This window comes from Leuciscus leuciscus, assembly GCF_965113295.1.
Source record: "Leuciscus leuciscus genome assembly, chromosome: 8".
Classification (NCBI taxonomy): domain Eukaryota; kingdom Metazoa; phylum Chordata; class Actinopteri; order Cypriniformes; family Leuciscidae; genus Leuciscus; species Leuciscus leuciscus.
This window is the reverse complement of record NC_138732.1, coordinates 39,570,240-39,594,636: the sequence shown is the minus strand read 5'-3', so window position 1 is coordinate 39,594,636 and position 24,397 is coordinate 39,570,240. Positions and strand designations below refer to the sequence as shown.

General features: G+C 37.4%; 1 protein-coding gene across 3 annotated transcripts in view; it reads right to left on the bottom strand.

The window, feature by feature from the left end:
• Positions 1–24,397, bottom strand: part of nlgn3a (neuroligin 3a) — a 235,510-nt gene that overhangs the window by 68,875 nt on the left and 142,238 nt on the right. For all 3 annotated transcript variants that reach the window (XM_082178302.1, XM_082178304.1, XM_082178303.1), the window contains one exon: positions 20,671–20,856. In XM_082178302.1, the coding sequence (XP_082034428.1) occupies positions 20,671–20,856 (186 nt within the window). The remainder of the gene's footprint in view (positions 1–20,670; positions 20,857–24,397) is intronic.

Here is a 24,397-nt window from a genome sequence, read left to right as displayed (position 1 = left end):
AATTTAATTTCTACAACACAATATGATTAAGGCTATTGTTGGGTTACACAATGCATTGCTCTAAAAAAGTACTGCAAAAGGAAAACTTTAAAGGATACCAATCTTCTGCAAATTTCGGTACCTGACGCCAATGTGCACATTACAAAAGTTCAGGCAAAGCAATGTTAGTGGTTCGGGGAGTAAAATGCATGATTTGAATATGAAAACTGAATGTCTATTATCTGGAATATTTGGCAGATTTACGTGGAAATGCAATTGAAATTGGTACCAAACCTTGACACATTGTGAAACCAATACAAAGAGGAGAGAAAGAAGCTTGAGAACACAGACATGCAATGTTTGTAATGGAATATGACCGTGCTGCTGACTTGGTATGTAAAGCATGAGCACCCAAACAGTAGTTTCACATAGACATCATAATGGTGAATATTTAATTCATTGAGCTATCATTGCAGACATGGACTGCATTTTAATGCAATTTTGTGTAAAAATGCCTTGTGCAGAACAATCAATAAAGTGTCAAGAAAGAGATAACCATTTTAAAATGGCTAATATCGCTTGGAGTTCATTCATCAAAGTGGAAGTTCAAGTTGAGTGCATTGAATTTTGCGATACAGTATCAGTATCCCATGCAGTGTGATCTGGTTGTACTGCACATTTTGGTACACAAAATCATCCCAAGTATTTTGTGCATACGGACAATATGTATTCCCTGCACAGAGTACATACATGAGACTGTTACCAGCTCTGAAAACAAGCACAAATAGTGCAGTTCACCTCTTAACTCTTTCCCCGGCAGCGTTTACAAATCAAATAAAAATCAAAAGTTGCCAGCCACAGCATTTTTTTTATTTTTTTTTGCAAAATGTTCATGGCCCACAGAATATTTTGTTGTATGACTATCTAAACATGCATTCTTTTTGATCAACACTTGAATGTGGGTACGTTTCATAAAAAAATCGATACAACGTGTTTAAGCAACGCTTTATCGCTGGTTTCTGCTCCTTTTGCCTGTTTTGATCAGATTCAGTACTTTTAAAGAAGTTACGTAAAAGTGTCCCCTACCGTATAACTGTGAAAACACGGAAAGCCGGAAAATTGGAAGGGAAAGAGTTAAACATTAATGTTCCATAGAGGGCACAAAAAATGCAAACCTTTAGCTTTACTTGCTAAAACTGGCAGACTGCAGGAACATAATACCAAATGGGTTTTGGTTGAGAACTTAAACATACTGCTTCATTTGCCATAATTAAATCATTAGAAAGGTCTAATGTTTCATTTTAAAATATTAAATTATTATGATAAAAGTATGTGATGGTAATCTCTTAATTTTTGTTAGGAAACATTATGCATCCTCTGAGAGAGAGAGAGAGAGAGAGAGAGAGCATACGTTTACTTAAAGGGGTCCTATTATGCTTTTTCACTTTTTCAACTTTAGTGTGTAATGTTGCTGTTTGAGCATTCAAAAGATATGCAAGGTTACAAAGCTCAAAGTCCACTCCGAAGGGAGATATTTTATTTAACAGAATCCACTTTTCAACTACAACGAACACAATTTTTCTGGATCTTATGAAGTCACAATGTTCCTCATTTAAATAATCCGCCCATGGAATACACAAAAAAGGTGTTGATTACGGTTTGAATTACCATAGTTTTCCAACAAATATCACAATTAAATGGTGTATAACATTGTATCTAAACTAAAGTGTCTAAGAAAATTATAAAAATGAAAAACCCATACCACTCTGAAACATCCTGTGAAGGCCGTGCTTGCATAGTCCGTGAATGAAATCCGTTCTGCACGATCCTCTTGTTTGTTAACATTATTATTATTATTAGGTCTAAATCAGGCTTCCATTGGTTTGAAATTGCCGCTATTTACACCAGAATGAGTAGAGCTCACTGTTATGAAGGGGACATTTCCCGAACACGCACTAAGCGGTGTCAATCAAAGCACACTGGGCCAGCTAACCAATCACAGTAGGGGATTTTCGGAAGGAGGGGTTTCTTCGAAACAGCGCGTTCACCCGGGAGAGAGGAGCTGTAATAATGGAAAATAGGTGAAAAATAATGCGTTTTTTGAACAATCAAGGATGAAAACATATTCGAGTATACCCCAGAAACAAAACCAAGACTTCGTAAAAGGGCATAATAGGACCCCTTTAAAATTCCTTTAGAGAGAAATCTATGCTTTTTCCTATTTTTACCCAAAATAGGGTTTTGTGAGCATTATTGAGTACACACGCAGAAAGTCCAGAAGTGAGTCTCAGAGAAGTCATGAAGCTTATGACGTTCCAGGAAATCCCTTATATGGACAAATGCATCCAGATATCACTGTAGAAACGTTTTGACTGATGACAATGAATATATTCATATATTTATTCTGAAGAAAAAAAGTATATTTATAATGCAATGCTAATCGACATAGCCTTTATCACCCTATATAATACTATCAAATGTTCCTATAATAATACATCTACATTTTTCTGTGTTGCAAAATAAGGTGGATACGGACTACTATATTTAAAAAAAGTTATATAAAACAGTAGGTTTATGCAACAATAAACATGTCAAAGAGTAGGCAAGGCAAGGCAAGGCTTATTTTGCTTCTTTTTTTTTAATCGATGTTGTGTGAAAACGAGTTTCTGCAGTCTGATGAGTGAAAATAAGTGATGTTAAAAATCATAGCTGACATAACTTCCAATTTATTTGTCACTAGGGTCATTGTGGGATATATTACCCATCGCAGTGTGCTCTGGTTGTGTGCTTCACACTTTGGCAAATGTAGTGGGCCATCCAGGTAATATGCACATCACACATAGCAGTGGCTAACAGCAAACGGTCAGCGCTGCAGAGAAACTCTCAGATATTGAATAGTGATGTGATTTGAATAACTGGCCGGATCTGCGGAGAGTTTCCATTGCTAACTGCATGTACCTCGGCTGTTAATGAAGTCTTAAATAAGCAAAGCATTATGTGAGCAGCATTCGCAAGGTGCAGGAGAGGTGTTAAGCTCGCACCAAAGACCTGGAGCTGTTAAAGAGAGAGAGAGAGACGGTCATTTCGGAGGCTGATTGGCACCGATTCTCAGGCAGCATGTGGAAACAGGAGTTTATTTCGATCATGTTTGATGTTATCAGATGCAGAGACAAAGAGCTGGTTGACACGAGGGCCGATGCAGAGGAGGCCGGTGGGGGGTGTGTTGGGGTCGAGCGCTCAGCTGTCACGCTCTTTGTGTTGGGCTTCCTGTGCAGGTGGGCGCCGACGAGAGCCAACTCAGACCGCCATGCACACAACTATAATGGCTGCTTTTCACGGGGCCGGAGAGAGGCACGGTCTCAAAGGACCGAGGGAAAGAGCGAAGGAGTGCGAGTGCGAGGGAGGAGGCTGCGAAATGATGGAGGAAAGGGTAGGTATCGCCTCAGAGGAAGAAAGAAAGCAGCGCAGTGCAGCTCTCTGAACGAAGACAGCAGTGAATTTGCAGTATGAGTCAAAGAGAGAGGAATGACAAGGAGAGAACCATACAAATATGACGGTGATGGTTTAACCTGCAGCGTATTGATTAGCTGGATTGCGGCTCCAGGGGGAAGTTCCTGGAGAAAGTCTAGTGTGGTGTATGTTGTGAGAAAGTGATCCTGTGGCAATAAATAAGGCAATAAGCCACAGTGTTTTTGATTTACTGTGATTTTACCATGGTTGAGCGGTATTCTTAGGCATGATGGGGAGTATCAGCGGTCACCATGATTTTGCCAAGTAAGACATGTTCCTGCATTAACATATTTTGTTGATCCTGGAATAACATTCCTGTACAAAAATGTAGTTCTGCCCCTAAACCCGACCTTATCCATTACTTCTCCCTAAACTCAGAGGGAAATGATCAGGGCTTGGATTAACACACGCCGAATGCTTGTGTATTTCATTGCCGTGTAACACAGTCACTATTAGACACTTTTGCGGGTTGAATTTTATAGACATTTTTCAATTGTAGTCTTTTAAAAAGATAACTGAAATAATAAACTAAGTGCAATGTTATGTTGTCAAAAATATAGATTTTTCGATACTGAAATATCTGAAACGCTTCCAATAGTCATTTTGCGCAGGATAGGATACCAGCGTCTCTGTCTCTCTCTCTCTCTCTCTCTCTATCTCTCTCTATCTCTCTCTCTCTCTCTCTCTCTCTCTCTCTCTCTCTCTCTCTCTCTCTCTCTCTCTCTCTCTCTCTCTCTCTCTCTCTCTCTCTCTCTCTCTCTCTCTCTCTCTCTCTCTCTCTCTCATCTCTCTCTCATCTCTCCGACAGCGAGTGATACACAAACCCTCCTCTCCTCACTCAGTCAGTCCATTCATTTGCTCTGGATGAATATTGTTTATGGCTAATATAATCTGATATAGTGAGAATATGGAGGAAAAAACAGCTACATTTTATTCAGAGGCTCAAACAGTGCAAAAATATGACATTTAGTGCAGATGCTGATATTTATAGAGACAAAATAATTTTGTAATGTAAATAAGTGAGCTCTTTATAACAGTATAGCAGACTTCTTACATAAAATGCATATAGATATCAGTCGTCACTCTAATACGTCTTAGTAAGATGATATTTAAAAGCTTAGTTTTATGAAGCTCTATAGTTTTAAAACATATAATGCAATGCATTACAGTGATGATTGAGAGATGAACAAATAAACCTTCCTCAAAAGCGTGATGATCATATTTGATGCTCATGGTTTAAAAAAAAAAAAAAATGATGTCTGGATAATCAACTAAACCCGAGTTGCTTCAGTCTAGTAAGCATAAATCTTGAAATATTACTAACAGTATCAAAGTCATTCTTCTTTATATAGATTTCACAGCAAAAAGACATGTGAAGTATAAAAGTGAGATGAGCAACGCTACGCATTTTTCCACTTTCTCCTGTGTCGTTGTTGCTTAGAAACAGTGGAAATCAGCTGCCAATGTTAAACGATCTGGGGTTCGGAACCAGAAAGATAGTCTGAAAACAATCAAAGTATGAAAGCACCCTAATATATCAGTCAGACTGTTATTAAAGATGATACAACAGTTTGTTCTGAGATACAAATTGTATTGGCCAATAGCATTCTACGGCACATGGACAAAGTAAACATAACCATAATAAGTTTTCTAAGTGACAGGAATTAGCTTTAATATCTTTCAAGATGAAGTATACTGTAATTAACTGTCTGACACACACCGTATCCTACAATATAAATTTTGACATGAGTATGAGAAGCGGATTGTGTTTCGTGGTCCTGAGATGTTTTTGAGGACAGATTATCAACATGTTGAACCAGTGAAAGGTCAGTGACCCGAGGCACAGAAAACCAAAGAACACAGCCAGAGAAAAAGCCTGGAAAATGGCTGCCGATCCACTGAAGCACTTTGGGGCTAATTTGGGTGTTCAACGAAAAATAAAAAAACCTTTTTAACGACTAGCTGTTTTTAACAGCTTTGGCATTTCAATAATAAATGCTTTCAGAAAAGTCAAATGAATTTCATACAAAATACTCATGCTTTTTCATGCATTTTAGACTAACACTTTTTAATTTATTTTTTGGAAGTTGCATTCAAAATACGATTGGCATTATCTGCTGAACTGATGTTGAGTTACATGTCCCCATTACCAAAAAATAAGAATAATAAAATGTATGTTTTATGACATTCTCTAGTGGTACAGAGAAATGAACGAGAGGAGAACCTATGCTTATAGTTTGTTAGCTTTGCATTATGTATTACACACGTTTTATCCTCTTTCACATTTCCTCGTGTTTTTAGTTTTTCTCTTGTCAGTGCTCAAATCACCAGGCATTATACTTTATAGACCTGTCTCGCTGCTTCAGCTGCCCGACTGATGCCTCCAGACCCAGAATAAACTACACTCCTATGGGCGGCAATTCGTCACTTCTCCATTTCTCTTGAAGGAGAGCTGGATATGCATTCCCTCTGGGACAAATGGCCATTTTTTATACTTTATACACTACCCGTCCAGGCGTCCATCCATTACCTGCACTTTCAGTGTTGCTTTCACTGCGCTGGATGTAAGTAGCATCTACATGTGGCCACGGGCAGCGGCTTTAAGACCTATCGATCATCTCTCAGAGTTGCTCAACATGCGGTCAGTAGTTGGGGGTCTGACATATTGCAGCGACTGAGAATAGTTCACGCTCTGCTGAGTCCGCACTGGGGCCTCTGGTTTGGGTTGGGATTTTAAACTTCATTGAACTGAAATAGAAATGCTTCAGTCTAGTGGTTAACTGAAAAGCAATGATACAGTTTTTTTTTTTGATGTGCACATTATAACCCCTTTAAAGTAACACAAGATACATTTGATAATGTTAGAGACCCCAACATTTTTTTTTTTTTCACAACCATTTTCCATCCTCAATATGATCTTTTTTTTTGCTGCACTACCTTTTATAGCTGCTGAGATCTTAACTAAAACGCCACACCTTAAGTTTTTCTCTTGATCATATAAGCCACACAATCTCGTCTCACCACATTTAATGAATGGCTATGCTCTTATAAATTTTTGATTAATTTCATCTGAATATCAACATTTGTAATATTTAAGTCAGTTAAACTAATTTGGTGGATTGATGAATATTTGTAGATTTATGGAGTAAAACATATTGTTTTTATTTTGAAGTATAATGATAATTAGACCCTTGGATTAAGATGGGCACCCGAGACTGGCAAATCAATACAACTGGTGTTATTTTCAAATGTAATACTTATTGTAATTCATGGGGTTATTATTCAGGATGTACATTTCAGACATCTTTGCTATTCATTAAAACCCATAGGCTAATTGGGTGAAATCATTCAATTTGTATTCATGGAATAGCTATTAAGACATATTTTCAATTAAAATATGGGCAATTAAATATGTATTTATTCATGTGCCTGTATAGAAGAATTAGAATAAATTTACCTTTAAAACGAATCTCTGGGATTCTGCTTTGTTTGTCATCAGTTATTCAATTATTCAACTTAATTGTCAAAACACAATTTTAAATAGAATAGCTGATTTTAGTATGTTACGTTAATGACACTTTTAAAACGTTTAAATATTAATAAGAATGTCATCAGAATTGGGTCCTGCTTTATATTAGGTCTCTTTAACTACTATGTACTTGTATAAATAATAACAATAATAATTGTTAGGTTCAATGTACTTATTGTGTTAATGTTGTATTGTAAAACACTTATTTTACTATGGAGGTGATACAGAGAAGGTTAGGGACGGGTTTGGTGGTATGGTTAGGTTCAAGGGTGGGTTATAGGGATAGTTCACCCAAAAATGAAAATAGCCCCATGATTTACTCTCCCTCAAGCCATCCTAGGTGTATATGATTTTCTTTTTTCAACCAAACACAATCAGAGTTATATTTAAAAATATCCTGGCTCTTCCAAGCTTTATAATGGGAGTGAATGGTACCTGAGATTTTGAAGCCCCCCCCCAAAAAGTGTATCCATCCATCATAAAAGTAATCCATACTCTAATAGAAGTCTCTAATAAAGGCCTTCTGAAGCAAAGCCATGCATTTTTGTAAGAAAAATGTTCATATTTATAGCTTTATAAACTATAATCACTGGCTTCCGGTAACGGCCGTACGCAAGTCTAGTTCCTGTGGAAGAGTGACCTCTGACCTGACGCATGACGTAGGACAGTGTTTCTTAACTGGTGGGTTGCAACCCAAAAGAGTTCTGAGTGGGTCGAAGAGTGTGAAAAGAAACTACATCAACATAAAAAAAAGTACAGTAAATCTAAATATTTTTCTGACGGGAGACTTTTATTTTGAAAGACGTGCGTGAAATCTGTTGACACTTGTCAGAGTGCCTGAGAAAAACCCGTTGTCCCGATCCAGTATCTGCGGTTAGATGACATGTTGTCAGGCTATATGTCAGTGTCATTGTTCTATCGTTATTTTCGTAACTTATTACATAATAAAAGTCTCTCACCTCAGAAAAACAAACTTTCCTGTCCTGTCAGGTGTTAAACTGCGCTAGTACCGCGCACTCTTCAGTTGCACGCGCAAAAGCGGCGGCGCGTGCTGTATATCACTTCACTAAAGCGCAAAAGAAACTATGAGCATGCAGTGTCGACGTCGTTACGTTGTCAATTAGTAAGACCTGAAATAAAAGTAAAGTACCAATAAATTACATAACTGGTATGTTGTGTGCTAGCTGGGAAGAATTTGCTTGCATGTATAATGTTTATTCTATTCATGAGCAGTTTCCATGTGTCATTAACAGTTTATGTTGGTATTGTGTATCGTTCACTATTGTAACTGTTGTTTCCATAACCCCAAAATGCCACTTTATTTTCACTTTGTTTTATTTTGTTTATTTTTAAATGACTGTGGTGGCTCATGCCAACTTTATTGTATTAACAAAAAAATAGTTTGAGACTAGTTTGTCAACAATATTTGTGAAATAAATTTGCTTCGTTTTTTAAAACAAATTTATTATAATATATATACAAAAAAATTGTGTCACAGCTTGATGACCATGGGAAAATGTGGGTCTCATGGCCAAACCAGTTGAGAGCCACTGACGTATGATGTAGGAGTAGCGTAAGCTCAGGTGAAAGTCAACGCCTCTCGCAGTTCAAACACAACTCAAGCTCCTCCCACATTTCTATTTAAAAATTAGTCTTCCAATTTGTTTTGCTCAATACTCTGCGCTTCCGCGTTTGTCAATACGTCATGCGTGGGGTCCAGACCCGGGGATAGACACAAATTCATGGATAGGCATTACATTTTTTCGGGGGGCAAACATTTTATCAACCTCATTGCATAATAACATTAATCGATTATGAACATATGATACAATGATAATGATCGATAGTGCAAAATAATATATAATGTATAATGTAACATAGGTTGCACACTGAGTCCGAAATTCTCTTCAGAATTTTTGCACGTTAAAAAATAAATACGACCCCAGGTTGTGTCAATTACGTTTACACACTGCCTCCGTTGCACATTTTTCGCATCCGTAGCAAGTATTTTGAGAGGTGGTTTGACAATTCAGAGCCACCGAATGACGAATACGAAAAAAACGCATATGAAAGTTTCGGACTCAGTGTGCCTCAAGGTTGCGCTGTTGAGGCTCGCGCAGTCTCTCGAGGAGAAATCGAAACAAATGAGTGCAGTTTTATAACAGTCTATGAGTGCAGCTCAAACAAAGAAACTCAGTTAACATGCAGTAAACATTCTAAATGTGGAGTTTTTATATTTATAATATGATACAGTTCAGCAACAGCACACGACCAAGAGTGCTGAATACCATCACGATTTAAAATGTGACACTGATTTCATATTACAGTTCAATAAATAAGTAATTCATATTAAGTCGTGTTTTGAATGAACGAATCAGTTGAGTCAAAGATTCAATGACCCATTCATAAACATCGGTCTCATTCTTGATAAATCAGCCGTTTGAACGAATCGTTTGAATGAATGACTCGCTTAATAAGACCGCTTATCATTTGCATTTCCGCGCTCACTATCGACAAACCAATTTTTATTTTTATTTTAAATCAGACCAAACACATGTTTTTTTAATTCAGAACTTTTGATAACAGTAGCCTGTTGATAAAAAAAATATTGTGCAAACAAGCAAGGACTGGTGGTTGGGACGTGACGTGGAGTTGGTGAAGGGAGACAGGCTCGTCCAGGACGGGCACTAGTGACTCACAGGGCGGGCCAGGCCCCCCAATGCCCACCCGTGGCGCCGGGACTGGTCGGGTCAGAGGTCACTCTTCCGCCGGAACTAGACTGAAAATTAAATATGACATCTGTATTGTGTTTAAGGAAATAGTTTAGCTGTCTTTTGTGAGAGGTTTAACCGGAGAGAGAGTCTGTTGTAGCAGGAAGACTCTCACCTGATGGAGTTTCTCAGGGTTTTATTAGGATAAAGCATTGATGAAAAATATCACTAGATACTTTGAACAAAGACAAAGACTCTTTGCTTTAAAAGCTTATGAAAGATCTCGATTCGGCTGTCAGAGCGTCTTCTTCGGCCATTCTCTGTGAAAACTACATCTGCAGTCGGGAGTGGCTCTTTCTTCACAGAAATCAGTGATGCTGTTAAAGAGTCAGATTTCCGTTCTCTGATCTCAGGTCTGACATTTACCTGCCGGTGCTGGCCAGCGATCGGAGGCTGTCGTGATACTCCACATTCAACAATAACATATCTGCTACTGGCGTCTATAAAACTGGCTCTGTAGGTTTGATTTCAGAGGGAACGCAACACAACGGATACTGCCAGGTTTCTGTCATTTCTAAAGGTCAAATGTGATCAGTGAATTTACAGAGAGGCTCTTGATGCACATGTTTTAGCCTGTTTTTCTGACATTTTGCAGAATGGGGTTGCGCTCACCAGCTACTTGAAATGGGGTCACGCAAACACAGTAAACAGAAAAACCATTCCTTCTTGAAAATGAGCTTGACCACTGTGTAAGGAACAGCACACCAGTGTGCATGTCTGTTTGTATATGAGTTCAAATGTATTTCAAGCCTGAAGACATGTTTCACTTTCACACCTAAAAGCCAATGTAGTCTTACAGAGAGAGAGAGAGAGAGAGAGAGAGAGAGACAGTGCAAAAAAAAAAAAAAAAAATGGACGAATTTAGCTCAGATGAGAAAATAACAAACAAAACAAAATATTAGATCAAACAGAAAAAAACCAAGCAAGCCCAAAGGATCACGTTTTTCCTCATTGAGATCCCGTAGCATGTTTTGAATGTGAAAGAGGAACAGGTTAATATGGGTGAAAGCCGGTGTGTCAACACAACTGTGATTGCTTGGTTATCCTGTCAGTGTGATAAGGCTCACCTCTCATGTTTGCAATCGGCCTCAGGGGGTCAAAATGGTGTCAAAAGACAGAATAATTACAAATTTATCAACCCACCCATGCCAAATTCAACCACATTCAAATAAAAACGAACTTAAAATAAGTCAGGTTTTAGCAAGCCAATTAGCTCGATCAAATTAAAAATGCACCTCATTGCCGGTGACCTTTATGACACCTGCGGGGTTTAATAAGATTTTGTTGAATAATGTTCAAAAAAGAAGGAGACTATTACTGCTTCTGAACAACAGGTTCATTCTGTAACTGCGGGCATATTTCACCCCTAAGGAAAAAAGTAATAAAAAAAAACAACATTCTCAATAAAATTACTATTGGTTTCACTATAGGTAATTACAAAGAAAGTAAAGTGATTTTTATTTTTTTATCCTAAATCTGCCTCATAGGTCATTTTGGTAATTTCACAGTACTTTTCTTTTCATGACTGGACCTTTATATAGATTTATTGTGGCTTATTTTACTGTCAGGGGTACATGGAAGATAAAAACATTGTAATTTCAAATACAAATTTATTTTTACAAAGAGTGGTATCAAATACATTGATAAAACTAACAATTTAGTTAATCTTTTATAGTGTAATCAAATTAAAATGTAATAATACCTTTTATGTTTGGCAAGTTTACTGTTTAAACTAAAACATGTACAAACTAGTGTGATATTCCCTTAAAAACTTAATTGTTAATTGTAAACTCACTTTGTTAATTGTATTCCCTTGTTAATTGTATTATTATTATTATTAGTAGTAGTAGTAGTAGTACTTTAAGAAGTACATTATACTGTGCAATAGTAATACATATGTTTTTTTTTTTAAGAATTTCTTCAAGTTAGATTGAACTTTTATTATGGTGTGTTGTAATGAAGACCTTCAAATGTCTGTGTTTTCATAAACTGTATTTATTACTATTATTCATATTATTATTATTATTAGTTGAAGTACACTCTACTGTGCAATAGTAATGTATTTCTGTCATAATTTCTTCAAGTTTCTTCAAGTCTAAAACCTTTATTTTGACGGGTTGTCGTGAAGACCTTTGAGTTTCTGTGAAGGGATGGGCGATACCACTTATTTTGTTTTCGATACGATATAAATACTTTCAAGGCCAGTATCGCCGATACCAATACCAATTTAAAAGTTCAGTTTAGAGGTATCGTATACGATACCTCTAAACTGAACTTTTAAATTAAAAAATTTCTTAAATTATTGAATTACTAAGAGTAAAATGGGTAATGATACCCACTTAACATTATATTTGAATGGCATTTTAACATTCAATACGCCTTAATTGGAATTTATTATAATATATTTTTTTGTTTACACACGTTTAAAATGTTTACTTGTAGTGGTAACCATGGAAATCTACAACATAGTTGAACTATGGTCACTGTAATGTTCATTTCCATAAGGGACTGCCAGTGACTGTTGCACCCATAAAATGCAACTTATTTTTTTATTCTGACAGTGTATGTTTTATTTTAACATTCAATTTAATTGCACAGACTATATAGGCTACAATTTCAATTTGTTTATTGTGAAATAACTCAACCATATGATGTTTTTCTGTCTTCTGTTAAGCGTTGTTCTGGGCTGCGTTTCCCAAAAGCATCAATGTTTTCTTATGACACTTTTGGGAAGCGCAGCCCTGTTTGAATGCTGGCAGTGTGTGAACGCTCTCTGTGATTGATTGGTTGTGACTTGCAGCATTTGCGTGTGTTCAGATGAGCAGGAAAATAGTTCTACTACACAATTATTCACTAACATAGGTTATTCATCCAATTCAATGCATATTACATTTCTTGTCAAATAAACTAAATAACTGTTAAAAATAAAATAAAATAAAACACTGTTGTATCGATATTTTTATTTGCGTATCGATACTTTCGAGCTTTAATATTCACAGACACACGTCCATATCGCCATTTGATTTATTGTACAGCCCCACTTTTGATTAATTCGTGGCCAAATTGTTCTTTATACAGTAAGTTCCATTTGTGACTGTAATCCGTGTTTCTGTCCGCATTTCCGCATTGTAGGAATCATTGGGGTCTACATGCTATTTGCCATGTTAAAGAGGGTTAGTTGTGTTGGTTATTTATTGTTGTGTTATAAAGCTATAACCATTAATAAGAATGATATGCAGGTAATAGTGGTCCCCTCTCGATACACTCATATATAGCCTATATAGTGCTCTTTGTGGCCATTGAATATATGCAGCAATTGTTTTAGTTATGCACCAGTATGGAGGTATTTGAAAAATACATACAATATTGTACCCAATATTGACACCTGTATACACCGAATGAAGCGGTACAATGCCCAGCACTAGTTCTAATGCAACCAATCATTATAATCAGTGGAAATAGTCACACAGTAGGGTCATGACAACTATGCTATCCAAGAACTGGCTTTAGGGTTCAGCACTTAGTTGACAGGTAACATAGTTGACAAAGTTTTTTACTTTTTGTTTTTGTTTTTTTGTTTTGTTGCCAGCCACCGTCAGCATTTTTGATAATTTCATCAAAACTTCCATGGCCCCCAGAATATTTTGTTTATCTGAACATGCAATATATCATAATAAAGAACAGAGCCTCTGCTTTCAAACAACAATACAAAATGTTTTATTTTAGCTTAATGCTGTAATGTATTGACTGACTATTGCAAAAGTGAGGTTCCTTCCTGTTATTCAAGTATCTTGCACATGCATTATTATTTGTATTTTTTTTATCAACACTGGAATATGGGTACGTTTAATTCAAAAAGCAACATTTAACTAGGTTATTTTAGATTAAATGGGTATTCAAAGACAATATTGTGTTCGAAATATCCTCCACAGAAAAAAAACGAACAAAAAACATTAAATAATGCTGGTCGCGTGGTTTTGAGATAAACCACTTTTTGTATGTACGTTTAGTAACATAGTTCACAGAACGTTTGCGGACGTAAGAAAAATAGAATATTTTCAGAATTTAAATAAAAATTACATCTGAGCTGATTTTTTATATAATTTAATTTAAAAAATCATTATTTTGAACTTTTTAAGGGACATCAAGTCAATATCAAGCGAAATGAAACATAATGTTTGTTTGAGGTTATAATATAGATACCCTTAATGGATAAAATATGATTTTTAAACCGAATGACTCGGTTATAAATAAAAGAGATGGACACACATACATAGACACACGTCGCATTTACTTATTGTGCTAGTTCATACTACTCGTGCATGATCCACATATACTTTGTTTTTGAGTGAAAAATTTGAGAAGAAATACACAATGCATCTGAGATGCACATTTGTCAAATACAGTAACATTCATTCACTCTGGTAACTCAATGTACAAGCTGAGTAAACAGCTGAATGTCAAAATAAAGTATTTTCATAATCCCCTCCAACAAAGACTTTAGTCAGATTAAATCAAACTATAATGCATCAATATTCTCTGAGCATCAGTTATTAGGTTATGAAAAATTAATTATCCAAAATAAATACAATTATTCACCGCTTATTATGTACAAAATCAGGAACATCTCAGTATTTTTAAGTCACTGCTTATAAAAAAAACGTAAAAATATAAGAATAGCAATAAGTCACATCAACACAGCTATCTGAAAGAAAAGTGTCATTGTTTAAGTTAGGAAGAAGAGCGTAGGCGTGAATAACTGTTGTGACGAGTAAAAACATTGTGTGGAGTGAATGAGGACAGCCAGAGAATGATGTTCAGTTAAACTAAGTGCTTTCAGAACACTAAAAGCAAATGGACTTGCTTAACTTGAATGTATGATATTAAAGTCATAAAGTAGATTGATTACTTTTCAGAGCTCTTATTCACTATATGAGACACTGTCACTTTAAGTACAGCCACATTATGGCTTCAATTAAAACTAGACCATATTCAGTCGTAAAGAAAAGCAATGACTCGATGTGTCGAGTGGCTAGGACTTATCTGTGCATTATTTTAACTGTAATGTCACAGCAAATATCTCTTCATTTCGTAAGATGTTGTGTCACTAATTCTGGCATATCTGTTCATCGCAGACTTTGTTTAAACCGTCATCTCATTTAGTTCATTAGACTCAAGTGCCTCTTTATTCATGCACAGTTTTGCAGCTCGAAGTGTTAACACTTGAAAGTCGTGCATCACATCACAAAGCTATACCACCATGAATACCATCCCACTAATAAAACTAACGCAATTTAAGTGTGCATATTTATGGTCCCCAATAACCCAAAAGTCTTCATAAAAAATGCGAGCTGACATGGGTAGAAGGAATCCTCCAATGTAGCCCCTCGCGAGTCCCCTTTAATGTATGAGACGTTCCATTAAAAGGGGAGCATGTCCTCGTGAGCAGAGCTTTTAGGCTGATTAGTTAGAGGAATAGAAAAAAAGGACACCCAATGACCTTCAGTAACACTGCTGGGTGGTCTCCAACATCCTTCCAATACACACACACACACACACACACACACACACACAGCCAAAGCTCTAGTTGTTTAATATTCCAGCAACAGCCCGTGGAGCCATCTCTCATTTGACATAATTATTATTAGGAGAGAGAAAGAAAAAGGCAAATCTGCATGTTCAATTAGAGCCAGCCTTATGCCAAATAGATAATAACACATGAGATTGGGTAATGTCCTTGATATAGAACTCCTCATTCTTTCAATCATTCACCTTCCCCCTTGTTTGCTCTCCCTCCCCGAGCACTGATGCTAGAAAGACCGGAAAAGCTGCATTTGAAGGAGAGGCAGTGGCCCGGAATGATTAAGAACACAACTCAGGAAAGAACATCTGGATTCTTGACTGGATGCTTGTGAACAATGTGATTTGCCAAGATGCTGTAGAACATGTTCCTGGACCAACACGCTTTGTTGGTACTCGAAAAAAAACATTAATATTATCGATCACAGTTCTGCCCAAACCCTGACCCTAACCCACCCTTGATGTTAAATGGCACTAGTTGGTTGAAAATAATGTTGTTCCACTCCCCAGACCCTAAGCCTAAGATCAGAAGGCATAGACTTGTTGAAAGTGTTGTTGCAGGCCCTAGCAATAACTTTAATCCAGAGATGTCTAATCATGATCCTAGAGAGCAAACTTCCTACAGAGAGGCCTCCTACAGAGTTTAGCTCAAATCGGCTCCAACACACATGTAAGTCCTCAAAATCTTGATTAGCTGGTTCTGGATTGTTCAATTGGGGTGGGAGCTGAAATATGGCCATCTAGGAGCATAATTGGACATCCCTGCCAGACCCCTACCCTTGAAATTGCACTGCAATGATTGGTTAATAGGAATGTTATTGCAGGACCTCTCCCTAAATCTATAACCCGAAGGTGTAGCCTGGTTGATTGGAGTTTTGCAGGCTCTAAAAACAACTCTAAACCAGGGATGTCCAATCCTACTCCTGGAGAGCCAACTTTCTACAGATCGACTCCAACGCACCTGTAAGTCCTCAAAATCTTGATTAGCTGGTTCAGGATTGTTCAATTGGGGTGGGAGCTGAAATATGGCCATCTAGGAGCATAATTGGACATCCCTGCCACACCCCTACCCCTGAAATTGCACTGCAATGATTGGTTAATAGGAATGTTATTGCAGGACCTCTCCCTAAATCTATAACCCGAAGGTGTAGCCTGGTTGATTGGAGTTTTGCAGGCTCTAAAAACAACTCTAAACCAGGGATGTCCAATCCTACTCCTGGAGAGCCAACTTTCTACAGATCGACTCCAACGCACCTGTAAGTCCTCAAAATCTTGATTAGCTGGTTCAGGATTGTTCAATTGGGGTGGGAGCTGAAATAGGGCCATCTTGGAGCATAATTGGACATCCCTGCCACACCCCTATTCCTGAAATTGCACTGCAATGATTGGTTAATAGGAATGTTATTGCAGGACCTCTCCCTAACTCTATAACCCGAAGGTGTAGCCTGGTTGCAAGGCTTTGCAGGCTTTGATAACAACTCTAAACCAGGAATGTCCAATCCTGCTCCTGGAGAGCCAACTTCCAAGAGAGTTTAGCTCTGCTCTGCTCCAACACACCTGTCACTCTTGAGGATTTTAATTAGCTGGTTCAAGTGTGTTTAATTAAGGTTGGAGCTACACTCTTTAGAAAGGTGGCCTTCCAGGATGTCCTTAAACCTACCAGCAAATCAAAGGACAATGACAGTCAATAGGAGTGTTGTTCCAGAACCAACAAAGGATGTTGAAACCGAAACATGTCCCACTTGTGTAAATTACTAATTGAGGATGCTTACAGATACATAAATGGAAGATCATGTGATCACATTCAAGCCCCATCCTACAAAAACTCTATACACAGAAACCACCTTTGTCCTCTCCCTTTACATAAGGTCCCAATTTCCATCAAACAAGCGAGGCAGGTGATTGCCCTTACACTTGATGATGGAGGAGGACAGTGGGATGCATCTGCAATCCATCCCGCAACAGGGGCATGGCGGGCAGGCTAACTCCTGCGGTGGAGTGGGCTGATAGATGAAGCCCTCGTTCCTGGCCTGCCACACACCCAGACAGGGCGAGCTCCATGTGGGAGCAGCAGGCCCCATAAGATGATGAGCCAGACTGCAAGGAGGAGACAGGTCACAGTGGCCTCATTAACACCACCACAAATACACACACTTGCCAAACAAGCATCACACTCAATCTCACACACTGCACTGCGAGGATAGAGCTGAAGTGTTTTTTGATCAAGGCCTTTGGTATTTCAGATGATGGGATTCAGGTAATTGTGTTTTCCTGGGGATCAGGGTCAGGGGAAATGTGAATGTCTCTTGCACTGTGGGTGGGATTCACCTGCAGAGGGATTTCAGCCTCAGATGTGTCCTGTCCAGCCGCTGGGCAGTGCATGAAATCTGTTTCATCAAAGGATGTTTATTGCTCTACTCCAAGGGCAACTACATTTTTTGCCAATTAGCAGAACAATCAATTCCCACTTTGCACACGTAGCTTGCAAAGATATTTATAATTTTATTTGGCATTTGCACATCTGTGAGAACACTGATGAGTTCCTTAAAACAGGATGCAATGATTTGTTAATTGTGATAACATGCATTTGCTTACCAGGACATCAACCAAAAAAGAATCTTTCTCAACACCATGATTGAGTTCTTGACCACCTGGACATCTACACAAGCAATTTGTTGAACATGTTTCTTCACCTGTCCCCCATATAGTGTCATGCTTAATCCTCTGGTACTGTTCGCGTGTCGGTCAAAAATGAAAGATTTTTTCTGAATTAAATGATTGTGCTATATTTTAGTTCGATAATGTTTTATATTTAATATTTTGTACTTCAAGGGTATTTTATTGTACTAAATCATGTTTATGGAGTAGTTATAATCCATTTATGGAAATGAAAAATAAAACTTCCAACTTAAACTGCCATCAATCTCGAATGCTTTGGAACACAGACTTAAGTTTGCTCTCTTTTTAAATACGACACTTTACATATTATTGCTGAAGTAAAAAAAAAAAAAAAGAAAAAAAAAAGGTGAACTTGAAAAAATTTAAAAAGTAAAATTTTACTATTGTTTTGAAAAATGCTAAATGAGAAAATCAAAGCCATAAATCTAAACAAGAAGTGTTCCAAATTTGAGGTTGATATCTCCAAAAATTAGCTTTCAGTAATAAAGTGTTTGTGTGCGCAGTACCAAACGCTTCCATTAGATTACATTTGTTTATTTTGACCGCTAACAATACAAGCGAGAAAATTTTTTCAGGAATTTTTTTAATCATGTCAATGAATTTTATTTATTTATTCATTTTTTCTCACAGCAAGTGCCAAAACCAAGTTTCATACCATTCCGATGAAGTCAAAAAAAAAAAAAAAAAAAGCACCAGAGGGTCAAACTGTAGTCATTGTTTGACCAAGGCAACTATACTTCTCAGTTGTGGTGACATTTCTACAAATAGTAGATGGATACTTTAGCACAGCATTCCTCTAAGCCTTGCCATTACTGTTTGGTAGGCCGCTTTCCCTTGCTGTGATGGCTAAAATCACAGCTTTGAGGACTATTGCAGAGCTAGCTGATTGATATTGGAAACACTTGCGAGTACCCCTTTTTGCAATGGCAGGTTTCCTGTTTCAATTTTCAAGGTTTATAGAGGCTGTCAGTAAAACCCGGCTCCCCCAAGACTGCTTTTTTATCTCATCAAACCAAGAAGGGAATATAGTTCTATTCAGGGGAAACATCAGCATCAGTAATATCCAATTTACTGAGAAAGGAAGGAGGCGGTTGATGTGACTATATAATAACATGCTACATGAAGCTTGGCAATAATGAATATGTGAATAGAAAATCCATTTATGGTAAAGGAAATCAATCTAAATCCAAAGTAAATCAAAGCAATTAATAACGCTTTGATGCAATCTACAGAGTGCAAACAATCACACAAAATTATTCATAGCAGGAAGTGAAGCGTAGAAACAACCTAAGACCTTATCTAAAACTTCAATGATCGCTTAATAGAGAAACCCAGACACAACTTTCAACCTATGTAGAAAGAGAGCGAGTGACATAATTACAGTGGCTATCTTTACAATAGTCTCCTACAGACTGCCTGATACAACATCAATTGCTTGTAGTATCTCAAAATGTACAGCGTCACGACTTCGAATATCTCTAGTATTTTAGAAAGATCAATTCTAACCTTTCAACTTCATTTTACTGTCTTTCAACAATACAAACAGAAGGCTTATCTTTATAATATATGTGTTGCTTGTACATATTTATCTCAAAGGAATTGATATTTACAGTTAACATTTGGTCTCATGTTTTATGAAGTTCAACAGTCAATTGGATGTCATGGAAACCCACAAAGTCAATTGACTTTCCCATCATTGTGTCTCACATCTCAGAAAAGCCTCTTGGGAATGTGTTTTAGATTTACATCTAGAGTTGGCTGCGATGAAATGCTACAGCTGCTAAGATGATAAATGTAACCTTGGTAAGTCCTGTGAAAAACTGCCACCTATTTATGGCTGCATAAATACATAACTATGCATGTTAATTTACACACTTTCTTTGCAATTTACTGTCGGATGAACGTCCAGTATTGCTGGCATCAATTAAAAGCACTTTAGTGTTTTATGCAACAGGCTGTCAACAGATAAACAGCACATCTGCAACACATTTATCATTTATAATGTCCACCATGAATTTATAGGACACATGTTAAACAGTTTAGTCAACCATGAATAAGTAAAGACAACCTTTGTGTCCATATCTATTGTGTGGAACCACTAATAGCAATCATAGGAGTTAAATATAACTGGCTGCTGATTACAATGTATAATTTATTACTCATCCCTCGATTTGCAAAATGGAAAGAATGAAAAAAGGCATTTCTTTGGTGGAGTAACTTCTGGTTTCTGTGGGTATACAGTTATTTCCAAGTAAATCCCAGGCGATCCCGTGGACGTCCATGTCTCTTTCTGGATTCCTTGTGCACAACCAGGTTTACTGGATTTACATGGTTATGATGTGCTGACATTGGTTGGTCATAGTTATTCTTTAACTATAGTGTGATAGTCTATTGTATTTATTTTATATGATAATGTATTCAAAATTGATTACAGTTAATGCATTTTTTTTCTTCATTTTTACAAACTAAGTGATGAGTCTGAAGCTGTATCTGTACAACCTGTATTTACTTATTTAACTTGCAATATTACATTTCCCTTTGCATTATAATGCAAAGATCATAGCAAAGTTGAGTATTAATTCTGATTTACTTGTTCTTCTGTGGAATGAAATGTTCCCTTACCTTCAGAATGATGGGACAGGGTCAGAAGGCTCACGCAAGAGGCACCAATTCCTGATCCAAAAACAGTGATGCGATTGGAATCGCCGCCGAAATAGCCAATGTTCTCGCTTATCCAACGCAGAGCCTGGATCTGATCCAGAATCCCATAATTCCCTTTAGCAGCCTGGTCTCCTGTGCTGAGGAACCCTGTAACACAATGAGCACACATGGCATTGAGAAACCTGCAGTATCTGAGGGATCTTCTTAAGCCTCTTGTCAGACAAATTCATGGATTTGATCTTGTTTCACGTCGTTTTTGCAATGGATTTGAATGATACTTCACATTGTGCGGCTATCTGAGGGGAGGTGCACTTTCTGACTTTTTGCCTGGTAGATGATAAAACGAGTGAACAAATCCCATAGACTCACTTTGAATGAGGGACTCAAGGCATATCTTTAAGCCAAAATATCATAGAGACTTCATACAGGAATCGGTTCTTTTGATTTTGGAACCTCAGCAACAGCACAATTTTTCCCCCAAAACACTCTGAATACCTTGGCAAATGCATAGCACTGCCTGGCAACCACAGCCACTCACATTTTCTTTATAAAATGGAAAATATTGTTATTGTATTATTTTGCACCATTATAAATACCGAATAAAGGCAAATGTAGAATACTGTGCTGATAGTATGTTGACCAATCATTGCGCTCAACCTGTATTTATGTAGATAAACTAGGGATGCACCGATGAATCGGCCAATAATCGGTATCGACTGTTTAAAAACAGCCAATGATGAGGGCCAATTATATCCTGTCAATTAAAAGGGGCGGGAAAAAGTCAGATTGCAATTCACACTGTTTGAAGAAAATCTCTGCTGTTGAATTTAGGGTTTTCAAGGTTAACGCGACAATAACGTATTAACATTTAAGATTAAACCTTGTTAAAAGATGTTAAAGCTCTATTTGACCCGACGAATCACCTGTAGTTCAAGCCAGGGTTGCAGGTCTGTGATTTTTCCCTACATCAAACATAATTTGTATCGCCTCCTATCCAATCGCAAAGAGCATTGAGCTTTACTTCTGATAAGAAACAAAGTCTCAGCTTTCAAATTCAGTCCATTTTATCACGAAAATCGAGCAATAAATGACATTTTAAATGTGACATTACTGTACATGACTGTAGCGCCTCGGTTTAAGCAGAATTAGAGAGAAATTTTGTATCGGTGCATCTCTATGAGAAATTATTCACAAATGTACACAGAGATTTCCTAGCGTGAAATATAGCAACAACACTGAAACAATGTTAATCTACATGTTGCCTCCCAGAAGAGCTATTATTAGAGCTGGTGACTGGGAAATGAATTTTCTGATACACAGAGGCTAAATGTTTTATCTGGATTGCTTCCTGTCTTCACTCCGACAGTGGATGGTTAGCTTTGACAACCTGACATCTCTAGAGGGAAAGCCTCAAACTGCAGGGCTGGTGTTAACATGTGTGCCACTGCGTTTTTGTGCGAATGCGAGAGAAAACCAGAGACTGAAATAGAGAAGGGGAGAGTGGGCGAGAGAGATAAGAGGGGATTCACTAAACAGCTGTGCGACATTAGCATGTAGAATTTCGGTGCAAACTCCTGGGTTTTATTCACTTACCACCTGCAAATAGTGCCACACCATGTGTATTTAAAAACCATGAAGCCATATTTTATAGCATGTGCTACATTGATCATGGCAGATGATCAACATGGTGATCAAAATAATGCAGAAGAGCATTACAATCAAAGGCAATTTCCCTCCAGAGAGTGTGTTTGTCTCTACAATTAAGGAGCCAATGAATGATGGGTAATATCATTCATATTCACAGAACAACTGCATGAAATCTCAATTTGATAGCTGTGTCTGAAAGCTACAGTACACGTCCAAATCCAATATTTGCATAACCTCGTGTCTGCTGAGCTGCCTTCATCTGGTCGGTTTTTGAAGGCACATAAAGCATCCTTCAGTGCCTATCCCACAATCCTGTGCGTGCAAGTCAGTGGTTAGTGAAAAAAATGCCATTTTAAAGGCCCCCTGTTTTTTTAGCTTTTAGTATGAATATGTCAGCCTTAAGGTTATGAATAAGCTGGTGTGTTCCAAAACAATGACAAAATGTGCATTTAGGAGATATAAGCTTTCAAAACGTAGCCTACTGTCCCTCACTTCCGCTAAAATGGATCAGGGAGTTTTATGACTTCAGCTTCTCATCACATCTTCTGTCCAATCAAATGCTCTCTAGAATCTAAAGCTCCACCCCCTCTGCTATAAACACCACCTGGCCGAAGCGACCATTGACACGTCACAGAGAAACATGGGTTGGAGTGTGTGTTCGGTTGCTCAAACGCTCGAGTTTTATTCAGTTTCCCAACTGTACGTTAGTTAAGAATGAAATGACTAGAATTTATTCACACCTCACAAAATCCAACGAATCATCAGCACTCGGATTCGCCTCCATGGTGCTGTCAGTCTGTGAGGGAAACTAAACGCTATTGGCTATTTGAAAAGGGGGAGGAGCCATTCAATATGTCCCGCCTTAGCTTCCTGTTTCAGTGGAAATTCCGTCAACGCATCACACAGAGCTGCGCGGTCCAAGGCACTTCAGTGGGCCTTTAAACTGACAAAAAAGGTAGCCTAAAAATAGTTTTAATCAAGTCAAACTAATTATTAAATCAAACTAAATACATTTGTATCAACACAACTCATTTGTATGGTTTAAATCAGGTTGAAATAGCTTATTAAGGGAACAATTTACCAATTTTTAGGTGTATGAAGCGGCTGAACGAAGAAATGAATGAATACGATCTGATTCCATTTCCTCTGAGAAATAAGTGTTTTTCTCACATTATATGTGCTTGACTTTTCTTGGGAGGAATCTTTACATAAAAACATGACTGACTGGACACAGCTTAACTTATGTGAAATAGACAGCAAATAAACACGTCTTTATGACAGCAAATTATTGTGATGCAAAGGGAGCGCTGCTCCTCTATGGATGGAAGAGAAGGCTCATCATCTTGTTCCTCAAATGCATTTTTATTGTGCTTTCATCAGGAACAAATCAATTAAACAGCATGTAATATATTAGCATATCAAATAAAGCATGTTTTTTTGAAAGGCTGCTTCCCTGTACAGAGGAGCGTGCAAAGATAGGAAATAGGTTTATAGAGAGCATCTCAAGGGCATTGGCAGACATTCTGCACTTCATTATGTCACTTTATATTGACGTCGAGCCGCACGCTGAATCAAATGAGAGTTAAATCACTTACATTCATGCAAAATACATTGCTGTGTTTGTCTTCTCAAATACTCGTTAATGAGCACAAACATGGCATTATTCACCGGCAGTCAGAGATCACCACAAACACACAACTAGGGGTGTAAAATTAATTAATCAGTTACAGAATTTATGCAATAATACAGTAACAATACTAATGTAACCCATTTTACTTTAACCCACTACAGTGATTGTAATGGTAAATGGTAATTACATTTCATTATTTTGATGTATTTTTGTTATTATTATTAATAATTTTTTCTTTACATTTTACATTTAAAAAAACACACACAACAACACACAAGCAGTAATGGCTTGGACTGAGAATTATTCTATATGATCTAATTTGAAAACAAGTTCCAGGACTATTATAGAAGACAACAAAGCCAACCCACAGGCTACATTTAAAAAATATATTGTTTGTGATTTGTGGATGTA